The following is a 13,800-nucleotide window of genomic DNA, read 5'->3' on the forward strand; positions in this document are numbered from 1 at the left end:
TGGGACAGTAGCTAGAACGGGTTAATGCAATGCCATCGGTCATTAGCTCGAAATCCAGTTGCATCGCATTTGAACAAATGAACACTTTTTTCAGTACCATGTGTCACCAGAGGTGGGGCTGTTCCTGTGGTCAGGTTTTACTCTTTAGTTCTTTAACCCATCAGTTAGGCGGTAGGAAATGAGTTAGCTCCCATTTTGTGTCTGTACTGTACTGAGACGGCGGTGTGTGTGTTTATGTCATACAGGACTGGGAGCGTTGTGAGCGCGGTATCGGAGGATCTCTGGAGAAGCTGAGAGCCTTCAAGCGGCAGCTGTCCCAACCGCTGCCTGACCTTCATGAGGACCTGCAGGGGGAGCAGATGCGCTGCAAGGTAAATTCAAACCAATCGTCTCCCACTTCCTGGTCTGCCCACCAATTATGTCTAACCTCCTAGTACAATCCAACCAATCATGTCCAACCACCTAGTACAATTCCACCAATCATGTCCAACCTCCTAGTACAATCCCACCAATCATGTCCAACTTCTTAGTACTTGACAAAAAGCCACTAAGGTATCCCCATTGTGACATAGTACACAAACACAATCTATTAACTTTCGAAAATGTCAGAGTATTTTCAAATCTATGTACAGTGTGTGTCTTAAAGGCATTGCACCCACCTGTTTGCACGAGTTTGTCTGTTACCGTGGCTCTGTAAAGTCCACTAGAATAGCTTCCATACATAACTGCACTGTACCCTTTCGCTATGCAGCATTTGGGCAGGCAGCCTTCCCTGTTAAAACTGTTTCACAATGGAACACTATTCCAGAGAATATTTAAAAAATGGTGGTTTGTTCGGTGGCTTTAAAGCTAATCTAAAAGATCACTTAAAACTCTCCCAACAATGCACCCACTAACTTTGTTAGTGACCATCATTACTTTTTATTTCAGTCATTTTTATCTCCCAATGGGGCTGACAAGGTGTGTATGCGTATGAGTGTTGTGTGCTGTGCATGTCGCCACACCCTCTGATCATGTAGTATGTGTGTGTATATATGTGTGTAGTACAATCTTACATATCATCTCCCGAACTGCAAACAAATCCTCACTGTAGCCATGGTAATTTTCAAGGGTATTGATAGAATCGTGTGGTTCCTTCATGAGATATTTTTAGGTTGTTGTGATACTGAAGGTTAACTGCTTCTCTGTGGCCATTTAGCATTACAGTTGGCCTCTTTTCATGGTGAGTTAACTTTGCTCTGAGTCATTTGTCAGGCTGAATCATCAAACGGCAGGATAAGGAATTCACATTAAGGCGTCTCAAGCAAGTTAGTGGCCTGATGACTTTAAAACGTCAGACTCATGCCGCGATTAACCTAATTTGACCCTCTTTGGCAGGCTTTGAGTGTCAGGGTCTAACCTGATATAATGGCCTTTACAGAGATAGTGCTGCCTGCCTTTCTTGCTAATCTTAGTTAGCAAGAAACTAAGTTAGGGAAAAGTCTTGCTTGGATCTGTAGGCAGCAATTTTAACGCTTCGATTTCATTCATGTATGTATGATGTATGATGTATTTTTGTCTAAGTAACTTGTGAGTCCCTTGCAAAAGTAAAGTATTGTAAATCATCTCCCTTTTCTTCTCGGCACACTATATGCTATGATGTTGATATGTAACTCGAATACAAAGCTTTCTTGCAGTTGTTTTTGTCCCTTCAGCCTCTTAACCAAGCATCAAAAGTCCTAACCCAATACAGTTTATTCAAATGTATGCTGGGTCTGTCATCTTAACCAATCCACCCGTCAAGACAACACTACCAAAGATCAGCCTCCAAAGCCTGCTTTTAAAAGTCCTTTACAAATCAGCTGTGTTCTAACCCTCTCAGGAGCTGGAGAGCCGGTTTGCGGGCTGGACCGACGACCTGGCCCACCTGAGCCTGCTCCGGGAGTCTCTGTCCTACTACATCGGCCCCGAGGACCTCTCCGTCCTTCAGGAACGCATTGAGCTGCTCCAGAGGCAGTGGGAGGAGATCTGCCACCAGGTAAACCATATAGTGCAACCCGATTCTAGTAGACAAGAATACAGTATAACCCTGTACTGTAGACTAGAATACATTACAACCCTGTACTGTAGAATACAGTATAACCCTGTACTGTAGACTAGACTACAGTATAACCCTGTACCATAGAGTAGAATACAGTAGGACACTGTACCACAGAGAAGAATACAGTAGGAAACTGTGGCTTTTGTTTGGGGGATCGCTGGTTTAAGCATTCCCAGCCAGCCCCACGGTCTAATCACTCTGGCCATGGGAGGCTGCTTGAACCCTCCATCATCCACACACACTCAAAAACCCCTTACACAGTATAACCGGTGCAATACGGTACAGTACAGTACAACATAGCACCCAGTATGATATAGTACAACGCAGCAGTACACAGTAGTACATAGACTATAATACTGCATAACATATGCTGTGCACAAATGGGAAACACATTACAATAGTGTACAACACCTTACAACATATGCTAAACTTCAGAAAGGTATCACATTACGTAGGCAAGAATGTTGTCTCAATCAAAATATTTGTAACCCATCTAACATAAACCCACAGGATCAGCACTGAGAGGATATTATTACTTGCTATAGTTACAAATTACATCCCCAGACACCATTTTGAGCCAATCAGAAAGGGCAATTGCCGTGACCAGCATTAGATCATAATCACCACCAGCCTTTAGGGTTGTCCCTGAATAGCTTGCTCTAGATTGCATTATCCCAGTTCAAGCGCCGTCCAACAACAGTTTTTCCTTAAATCCAAGTGCTATGCAGTGTAAACAACTGTTGGGACACTGGCTAAGCCTTTGGGGGAACCGTTGACCACATATTGTCTCTTGTAACATGACTGTTTCGATTTAGGGGACATGTTTGGAAAACAATTCGGCAATTATCGCTTTTATGGATGTTATTTGAAGTAACTGTTATATATGGTCATATGGTAGAGTTGCAACCTGTAAAATAAACTAAAATTATACAAATAATCAGTGCAGGTTTTATCAGATCCATTTAAGCAGCACAGTCTAAATCAAAAATTTAAAGTTCCTGCAGGTAGCATTATTGCCAGAGGTTGGCGCTGCTCTCAACCACAGTGCTGAACATCATGCCCTCGTAAAAAAGCAAGATTGATGGAAGAGAGAAAAAATACAAGAAACTTAAAATCAAGGGGCATTTTCAGCAGTTTCACATTTTCTGTTGTAAATCGAGTGATTATCTATTTTTATCTCTTACACAATGTTAATCTTGTTTATGTTTATCAACTGTTATCCCCCAAATGATATGTTTGAAGATGCAGTGTGTAGGATTTAGTGGCGTTTAGCATTGAGGCTTCAGATTGCAACCAACTTTTTTAAACTTTTCCTTGTGCTGTGTAGTTTATAGTATCAACAAGTACACAGTACTACTGAATCTGTTGTTGATGGCAGAAGTGTTTTAATAAGAGTGTAACACGGAACCAACAAGAAACCTCAATGCACAAAAATGAGCTAGATAGTGCAACTGCTACATCCTGTGTGCAGCAGCAGGCAGCACACACCGGAAACAGGCTGTCTGTGGCCACGTTATGTTTCAGTGATTCATCTCACTCCCCTTTTGTGATGTACTGTAGACCTTCATCAGGTATGCTGCGTTTAATAAGACTAGATTTGGATCCTATTAAACAAGAATTAATGTTAAATTGGATGACATTTTGTTTTTTTACTCATGTTTATGTTTATTACGTGATATCACCTGCAACCTCAATCTAACTTCCTTTTCTGTGTGTGTCTGTGTGCGTTTGCATGTTTACGTGTGTGGTTGTGTGTGTGTGTGTGTGTGTGTGTGTGTGTGTGTGTGTGTGTGTGTGTGTGTGTGTGTGTGTGTGTGCGACCCCAGCTGTCCCTGCGCCGGCAGCAGGTGAGCGAGAAGCTGAACGAGTGGTGGGTGTTTGGGGAGAAGTACAAGGAGCTGTGTGAGTGGCTGACCACCATGGAGAGCAAGGTGTCCCACAACGGAGACGTCAGCATCGAGGAGATGATCGACAAGCTGCGCAAGGTACCTTGCTCACACACGTCGACTCAATGCCTCTGTTGTGATTGGGCGTGCGGATCGGAACACAGGTGTGACGTCCACACTTGGATTCTAACTCTGTGGACGGCTTAGTGTGTTGGATTTCACTTTCCCGTAAAAGTACTGCCAGGTAAAAGTAGATCTGCTGGAATATGCCTGGGTGGAAGGGAAGCCCTAATGGTGTTTAGTGGTTGAGCCCCAGACGGGGGCTGTGAGTGGGGCCAGGGCGAGCGCTCTGTGCATGCATTACATCCCTAAGTGCAATCTGGGTTCCTGTTGAGAGGGGAGTGTGGGACTGAGAACGCAGACAGCTCGGGGGGGAATGTTTATTTATTTATCGTTTTCCTCCGTCTTCAGTGCAACATGTCGGTAGTAGTCTATGCACACCTTGCATACCGGGAGAATTCTGGTAGGTCCACAGTCAATTGTTTAGTTTTTTTAGATACATGGTATTAATGAGCAGGTAGGGTTAAGGTGCATCTTTTTTTTTAAGAGATGCCTATAGGCTATGCTGTGGAGGTTTTGGACCCACAATCTGTTGGCTCGGAGGCAAATCCTCCTGCCCACTAGACTACCCCACAGGGTGCACTCTTCATCACGACCAGAGTTTCATCATGACCAGGCTTTCTATCATATTATTTAGGAAAATGTTTTCTATCATTTAATAGCGTATGGGATTAATTACATAGAAGAAAATCTGATCAGGGGAACTCTTTGAAAATGGCTTTACTGAAAAACAGTTCAGTTAAATTTAACTAATCCAATAGGTTTACCTGAATAGAAGCCTCCATTCTTGCAAGAGAGACTCAAAGAGCCACTGCAAGACAATACAGGGAACATGACATCAATGTGTACAATGACATGCTTGTGTAGCGTTAGTAGTATTTGTAGTCCACTACTCTAAATTGATATTGTTTTGCATATTCCTGAACACACTGAACACATTATACCTGCATGTTCAAGAGGCTTCAAATGCACACGATGATTCTGTCCATTACCACCTGAACAACCTCCTTACCGGGAAGTGGTCTAACTTCACTAATCCTGATTGGTTGGATGTCTGTGTGGTTGCCAGGACTACCAGGAGGAGATCACCCTGGTGGAGAACAACAAGCTGCAGCTACACCGGCTGGGCGAGCGGCTGGCCCGGGCCAGCCACCAGAGCAAGGCCTGCGAGATAGAGGGCAAGCTGGGCAAGGTGGACGACCGCTGGCAGCACCTGCTGGACCTCATCGGAGCCAGGTGACCTCCAGTTAGCCCCTCTACCATGAGGGTTCTGCCGGTTTGGGCGCATTCAGGATGCACTTCATTGGTTGATTTTTGAAGTATGGAGGAGCTACTCAGAGGTATTACAGACTATAGAGTATAGTGTGTGTGTGTGTGTGTGTGTGTGTGTGTGTGTGTGTGTGTGTGTGTGTGTGTGTGTGTGTGTGTGTGTCTGATCCTGGGCACATTTTTTGGGATCAAGCAAGGCATCTGTTCCATCCCTAATGTTATGTCTGCCTCTGAGCCAGACACCTCACCCAACCTGCTCCCGACCAGCTGACTGTCACCTTGCATGGATGAATGTGTATTAATGGGTGAATGTTTATGAATGGGTGAATGTGGTAGTGGATCATTTCAAAGTGCTTTGAGTGGCCGCAGGTAAGAAAAGCTCTATACATAATTGTGGTTGGTGTGAGTTCAGAGTTCACCCAGACTATGCATAGCAACCCCCTCCCACCCCTCCTACTTATTGTATGTTGTACGTCCTGGCACATAATGTACGCACTTATTGTATGTCGCACTTAGTTATAGTACTTAGAATTGTGTTACATCTTCTCACCCTAGCTATCTTTGTTGTATTCGGGTAATGGGTTAACCTAGCGATGGTTAGTGCTTGGCACTTGGTTCTATGAACCTCCTCACTGTACCAACAGTGATATATTGCAAATGTACTTATTGTCAGTCGCTTTGGATAAAAGCATCTGGTAAATGCCCTAAGTGTTAATGTAAATGGTGTGGCGTGCAGGGGGAAGAAGCTGAGGGAGACCCTGGTGGCCGTCCAGCAGCTGGACAAGAACATGAGCAGCCTGCGCGCCTGGCTGGCCCACATCGAGACAGAGCTGTCCAGACCCATGGCCTACGACACCTGCGACTTCCAGGAGATCCAGAGGAAGCTGGACCTCCAGCAGGTAACTAAAGTCCTGCAAGGCTGTACAGTAGGGCTGCATTTGAACAATTTGAAGATTGGTAGCTACTGTCTATCACCTGGAGATTCATCAAATCTAATTCTGATCATCCGCTCATGGTTTAAGTAATCACGTAGAAATCCCAAACAGTTTGTCCTTAATGCTTCATAACTTCTGATATTTGGTTCTTGGAGGATTCTAAAATGAGTTATTTTGTTTTCAATGCTGCTTGTTCGATGAGGCAAGCTAATATAATAAATCCCTCATGATATACGTGCTGCAATTTAATACATTTTATAGACATAAAATGGCAAAAAATACCCCCCCCCCCCCCCCCCCCCCCCCCCCCTTCTCAATATCCCTCTCCCCCTCCCTCCCAGGAGCTGCAGAGGGACATAGAGAAGCACAGCACGGGCGTGGCCTCGGTGCTCAACCTGTGTGAGGTCCTCCTCCACGACTGCGACGCCTGCGCCACTGACACCGAGTGCGACTCCATCCAGCAGGCCACGCGCAGCCTGGACCGCCGCTGGAGGGCCATCTGCGCCCTGTCCATGGACCGCCGGCTCAAGTAGGCACCAGGGGGAGGGGGTGGAGCTTATAGTGCTATGGACCCCTTTCTTCTGCGCCCTGTCCATCGACCGCAGGCTCAAGTAGGCACCAGGGGGAGAGGGTAGGGCTTATAGTCTCTATGGACCCCTCCCATCTGTACCCTGTCCATGGACCGTCGGCTCAAGTAGGCACCAGGGGGATGGGGGCGGGGCTTATTGTGCTGTGAGGCAAGTCTCTATGGACCCCTTCTCACAGGTCAATAATAGGGTCAAGTCTTTTCCTGTTCCTGAGGTTTCATTTAGATAATTTATAGGGATATCCCGATCCTACCCAAGGCATCGGTATCGGTCCGATATTGGCCAATTACGCTGGATCGGATATCGGAGGGGAGAAATAAATATGGTCCGATCCACGTAGCGTTTCACGTTATAACAACAATAGTCGCCAATTAGGCGCATGCGCATGAGAGCTAGTGCATGAGCGCTACCTGTTGAACAGTCAGTATTTCAACTGTAATGAAACAGCCTGGTTGTTGCACGGCTCACCTTGGCGGTTTCCGAGCGCGTTCATGTCAGACACTGCAGCTTGGGCAAGAGCGGATTACAGCTGTTGTGATCGCCAAGCCCAAGCTTGGCGATCACTAAAGCGAACCATTTCGGAAGACGCAGACGTTCAATCGATTGAAATGATTAATCGATTGGAAATATGATTATTATATATCGGGCGTTTGGGTGTGGGAACCCCTGTTTATATGGCTAGAGGCTTACATATCTTACATATCCGATGTACTTACGGTAGAAGCTAAAGGCTTACGTAAACGATATTTTTCACGTCATGATATCTACCCAAACGATATGCCATATGAAAGTACACACACCTCTCCCTCCACCTCCCCCCTGGTCTGAGTGTTAGACTCCCCCCTCCACCTCTCCCTCCACCTCCCCCCTGGTCTACATATCATGAGAGTACAAGCCTTATCATTTTGTGCTTTTATCTCGATTTACTAGATGTGGAAAAAAAACGTCAATAACACTTCCTGGTTACTACAAGTGATGACACTCACGCATGCACAAGCGCACACACTTGATTAAACCATTTCAAACTATCAGCTGTAACAGCTCAGCTATTCTATATATTATCTCAAATGTATTCAAACTTTAACCATTTGCTATTTGTTTAACTCTTCTGTTTCCAACCATTATTTTTTTTAATGTGCATGTTCACATTGTTTACTTTTGAGTTCAAATCTTTTAATTAGATTTAAGTCATTCAAATTTTTCGTATCGGGCTGATATTGGTATCGGTAGCTAGCCAAAGCTGCGGCATCGTATCGGTATCGGAAGTGAAAAAGTGGTATCGGGACATCCCTAATAACCTTTGTATGTTACAGCACCAGCGTGGTTAATGTGTGTTTATTTGACTAGTTGTGTCCATACTGATACTTTCAGACTTGAATCGAACAGACCCAGAATTATTGCCATGAGCTACAGCTTTGTTTTCCCCACTTTGAACACCAGTGCCAGATTTGAACCGCTTTCTCCTCTCTCCCCCACATCCTGCATCTCCTCCTCCTCCTCCTCCTCCTCCTCCTCCTCCTCCTCCTCCACCTCCTCTGCGTCCTCCTCCTCTTCCTCCTCCTCCTCCTCTTCTACCACCCTTCCTCCACCTCTTCTACCACCCTTCCTCCTCCTCTTCTTCCACCCTTCCTCCTCCTCCTCTTCCTCCTCCTCCTCCTCCTCCGCTTCTACCACCGCATCCTCTCTCTCTTCCTTTTCCTCTGCCACCATCTCTTCCTCCTCCCCCTCTACCACCTACTCTACCTCTTCCTCCTCCACCTCCTCCTCCTCCTCCTCCTCTAGGATTGAGGAGACCTGGCGCTTATGGCAGAAGTTTCTGGACGACTTCTCCCGTTTCGAGGAGTGGCTGGCCACGTCCGAGAGGACCGCCGCCTCCGCCAACTCCTCGGGCGTTCTGTACACCGTCGCCAAGGAGGAGCTCAAGACCTTCGAGGTGCGCCTCCAGCATTATGGGATGGACACACAGGACACACCCCTTTTAACCTAGATATCATACCGTACAGACAGAGAGACCTGGTTGGGTCAAAGCACAGTAACGGATGACGTTCACCCAAGTGATGACAAACACGACCTGTAGAGAGCAGCAAAACCAGACAACATACGATATGATAATACCTTATTCTGTGAGCAAGTCTGAAATTTGTCTTGCATCCCAGCAGCTCTAGTTACAAACATCACAGATGAGACAAGACATCAAGGCAGGACCCCAAATTTTAATAAAAATACATACATTCATCATAACATTACAACCACAGGAGACAACATTTAAGGTCCATCAGCGTGCCTTATTCAGTTCGAGGATTGACTGGTGAACAACATCAGCATTAAGATAAACAGGGTCAATGATGGTCCAGTCTGTAGGTGCAGCCGGTCGCTATGTGTGTGCCTTTTTAATCTGTAATGGTAGCCAACTTCTAAGTTGATATGCGTGTGTGTGTGTGTGTGTGTGTGTGTGTGTGTGTGTGTGTGTGTGTGTGTGTGTGTGTGTGTGTGTGTGTGTGTGTGTGTGTGTGTGCGTGCGCATGCCCCCTGCAGGGCTTCCAGAGGCAGGTGCACGAGAGCCTGACCCACCTGGAGTTCCTGAACAAGCAGTACCGCCGGCTGGCCCGGGAGAACCGCACCGACGCAGCCGGCCGCCTGCGGGAGATGGCCCATGACGCCAACCAGCGCTGGGACAACCTGCAGAAGAGGGTGACCTCCGTGCTGCGAAGGCTCAAGGTAGCACCCGCTAGCACCGCCGCCAAAATAATATAAGAACAAAGTTGAATAAACTGAAAATGAAATGAGCTTGCTGGGCTTGTGCATTCAAAGGAAAACCCAACTGTTGGGAGTGCTGTTCCAATGGGATGTTTGCCTTCATTTTTACCTGAAAAACATCACAATTATCACCACAACGACAAAACTGTCGCAATCCCCACCCTAAAGAACACAGTCCGCAGAACCCGGGGGAATGGTCGAAACCCCCTGAATAACACACATAACCCTAACCCTAGCCCTAGCACTATGGTTAGGGTAAGGAAACAGAGGGATACTGTCTGTATGTGAGCTGAGATGTACGTGACCAGTGTACCGGTCCCGATGTGTTCCCCGCAGCACTTCATCGGCCAGCGCGAGGAGTTTGAGACGGCCAGGGACAGCATCCTGGTGTGGCTGACCGAGATGGACCTCCAGCTCACCAACATCGAGCACTTCTCCGAGTGTGACATCCAGGCCAAGATCAAACAGCTCAGGGTAAATGCCTTGGTTTCACCGAACGCTAGGAGACTTCAACGTACAATAAAATGATGAGGTCATCGTCCCATCAGGTTACATAACAAGGGCATACAGTTTGTAACACGTAAACCCTGAATGCCTGGTAGTGTAAACACCACCGCGAGAAAAGCCTTTAGTAAAGACTCTTACCAGTTGACCCTACCTGTGTTAACTTACATGACATATTATGAAATAGGTAAAGGACCAGCGAACCACTGAACGGGACTAGCCCCGAGCAGCACCCAAGCTAACATCCCCCTCTCCCCCTCCCCCTCCCCAGGCCTTCCAGCAGGAGGTCTCCCTGACCTCCCCTAAGATCGAGGTGATCTTCCGGCAGGCGGAGGCGCTGATGGAGAAGAGCGAACCGCTGGACGCCACCGTCATCGAGGAGGAGCAGGAGGAGCTGCGGCGCTACTGCCAGGAGGTGTTCGGCCGGGTGGAGCGCTACCACAAGAAGCTCCTCCGCCTGCCCGTAAGGCAGAGAGCCCGCCGCGGGGGGGGGGGGGGGGGGGGGGGGGTGCATTTCTCCGGCTGTGGCTGTGTGTGTGTAGATGTGAACATGTGTTTGTGTGTGTGTGTGGTTTGGCATTTGTACACCGGTGACCTTACAGAACGCAGTGTAACGACCGCGACCCAACGGAGACTACTGACGCTGTTAACATGGTCACCATCTGTTTGTTTCCTCCCCCAGCTGACAGACGATGACACGGAAGTGTCGTACTCGGACCGGGAGCTGGACCTGGACGAGGGGGACTGCGGGGGCGACGCCTCCTCCAGCATGCCCTGGGGGGAGCCGGAGGGCTCCCACTCCCCCCTGCCCTCCTCCAGCCGCTCGGCCTCGCTGGCCGCCCCCCCGCGGGCGGAGCGCTCGGGCCGGGACACGCCCGCCAGCGTGGACTCCATCCCCCTGGAGTGGGACCACGACTACGACCTGAGCCGCGTGCTGGAGGGCGCCGGCCGCGCCCTGGGGGAGCAGCAGGGTGAGGAGGGCGGAGACTTCCTGCAGCGGCCCGCCTCCGCGCTGTCGGGTCAGTACCAGGGGCACCACACACACACACACACACACACACACACACACGGGCACGGGCACGCCCGTACAGACGTGGATATGGATGTTGTAGGTATAGACACATAGGACTTGAATAATGGACAGAATAAACATGTTTACACAGAGCCAGTGAGTACGGACAAGAAGGTCAAAAAAAAATAAAAATACATAACACACTTACACTTAACATGTAATATAAGGTACACAACAAGACGCATACACTAAACACATAACATAATGCACACAATGGGGACACATGTGCATGGATGCCTATAACAGAAACTCACACTGGTATCCTCAGCTGACGGAGGTCAAGGAGTTTACTTTAGTCCAGTTTAATAAGAAGAAAGTAGTGGTAGAAGGACTCTGACCTGAAAAAGTTAAAGTCTTAATACCAGCCTTTAGAAATACTATAGACCTCCTGAGTTGAAAGTATAAAAGTATTAGCATCTCAATTAATAATATATTAATATATATTTTATTTATATACACATTTTTGTACTTCTGGGTAGGTCATGAATTTCCACCTGGTTATAAATAATCTATAAATTAATCTTAATCTGCAAATAAACTTGTAACGAAAGCTGTCAGATAAATGAAATGGAGTAAAGGTTCAATGTTTGCCTTTGAGATGTAGTGGAGAAGACAGGGAGCAGAAAGTATATAAATCCTCAAGTAAAGTACATCAAATTTGTACTGAACCCCCGATTTCCGTTGAATGGCTGTGGATCCTAGTGCTAAATATGTGTACTGTACAATGTTTCTTCCAGATGTAGTCATCCCTGACAGCCCAGAAGCCTTTGTTAAACTAACTGAAAACACACTGAGATCCACCACGGGTAGGAGAGACTGCAGTACCAACAGCATGCCATCAGGGGTTGAGGGGGGCGCCAGAAACAACGGCAACCCCCTTTACCCTTGAGTGCCGCCGAATTTAGATTTGGGATTATTTCACTGGCCTGGGTATTTGATTTGTGTCTTTCTTTGTTGAATCACAATCCAATCTAACTAGGCACTGTTTACCATGGGCAGCAGTTTTCTAACACTGGATAGGGTCAATTCCATATTCGCATGTTCTATAGACCAAATCTCCACCAGTTAGCCTGGACAACGCTGAAATGGGATTCACCCTAACCACTTCTCTCTCTAACCTGCTGTACTTCTTCGGTTCAGTTTACTTGTACTATTCAGTGTATACAACCTAACAACCTTCTAGTTTTAAGTGTTGGTGTTTCCAAAAACAAAGCATGTTGTTTTACTTCCTATCTTTTTTCTTTATTTATTTTGAGGAGTGTGCGCACCTCCCCCCTGGTCCGAGTGTTAGAATCCCCCCTCCACCTCCCCCCTGGTCCGAGTGTTAGAATCCCCCCTCCACCTCCCCCCTGGTCCGAGTGTTAGAATCCCCCCTCCACCTCCCCCCTGGTCCGAGTGTTAGAATCCCCCCTCCACCTCCCCCCTGGTCCGAGTGTTAGAATCCCCCCTCCACCTCCCCCCTGGTCCGAGTGTTAGAATCCCCCCTCCACCTCCCCCCTGGTCCGAGTGTTAGAATCCCCCCTCCACCTCTCCCTCCACCTCCCCTTGGTCTGAGTGTTAGACTCCCCCCTCCGCCTCTCCCTCCACCTCCCCCCTGGTCTGAGTGTTAGACTCCCCCCTCCACCTCCCCCGTGGTCTGAGTGTTAGACTCCCCCCTCCGCCTCTCCCTCCACCTCCCCCCTCCACCTCCCCCCTCCACCTCCCCCCTGGTCCGAGTGTTAGACTCCCCCCTCCGCCTCTCCCTCCACCTCCCCCCTGGTCTGAGTGTTAGACTCCCCCCTCCACCTCCCTCCCCCCCCTGGTCTGAGTGTTAGACTCCCCCCTCCACCTCCACCCTGGTCTGAGTGTTAGACTCCCCCCTCCACCTCCCTCCCCCCCCTGGTCTGAGTGTTAGACTCCCCCCTCCACCTCCCTCCCCCCCCTGGTCTGAGTGTTAGACTCCCCCCTCCACCTCCCCCCTGGTCTGAGTGTTAGACTCCCCTCGCCACCTCCCCCCTGGTCTGAGTGTTAGACTCCCCCCTCCACCTCCCTCCCCCCCTGGTCTGAGTGTTAGACTCCCCCCTCCACCTCCCTCCCCCCCCTGGTCTGAGTGCGCTCCATGCGTGACTCTTTTAATCATGGGGATGTGTTCTGCGGTGCTTAACTTGCGTTGCCGTGTGTTGCTAGGTGACGGGGGCTCGTCGTACTCTCAGGCGGCGGGGGGGGGCGAGCGACGGAGGCCGCAGCTCGCTGCTCCATCAGCTGGACAGCAGCCGCAGCCGCACCCCCACCAGCCTCGAGCTGGACGGCTCCTACATGGGATACGTGAGTAACCACCACCACATCCCATAATAACGCACTCTTTCAGTTCAGTTGAGGAGGAATGACGTGTCAAACATGGGACATCCTACCTGGGATTTGTGAGTACCATGATGACATCCCTTAATAACAGACTTTTTCAATGTGATTTAATGGAGAATGACTTGTAAAACATGGGGAAATCCTACTTGGGATGAATGAGGAGCCCCGACGACATCCCTCAATAACAGACTCTTTCAATGAAATTCAACGAAAAAATGACATGCAAACCTTGGGTCCAACCTGATATTCA

The 13,800-nt window shown here is 48.3% G+C and overlaps 1 protein-coding gene across 1 annotated transcript in view; it reads left to right on the top strand.

Annotated features, from left to right (window-relative positions):
* syne1b (spectrin repeat containing, nuclear envelope 1b) overlaps window positions 1–13,800 on the top strand; it is a 125,657-nt gene that overhangs the window by 103,668 nt on the left and 8,189 nt on the right. The window contains 14 exon segments of the mRNA XM_079752688.1: window positions 246–371; window positions 1,862–2,017; window positions 3,907–4,065; window positions 5,156–5,322; window positions 6,092–6,254; window positions 6,632–6,819; window positions 8,660–8,810; window positions 9,413–9,595; window positions 9,971–10,108; window positions 10,410–10,601; window positions 10,821–11,157; window positions 11,948–12,016; window positions 13,377–13,408; window positions 13,410–13,514. Of these exon segments, the coding sequence (XP_079608814.1) occupies window positions 246–371; window positions 1,862–2,017; window positions 3,907–4,065; window positions 5,156–5,322; window positions 6,092–6,254; window positions 6,632–6,819; window positions 8,660–8,810; window positions 9,413–9,595; window positions 9,971–10,108; window positions 10,410–10,601; window positions 10,821–11,157; window positions 11,948–12,016; window positions 13,377–13,408; window positions 13,410–13,514 (2,166 nt within the window).

The sequence above is a fragment of the Pollachius pollachius genome (assembly GCF_949987615.1).
Source record: "Pollachius pollachius genome assembly, chromosome: 15".
Classification (NCBI taxonomy): Eukaryota; Metazoa; Chordata; class Actinopteri; order Gadiformes; family Gadidae; genus Pollachius; species Pollachius pollachius.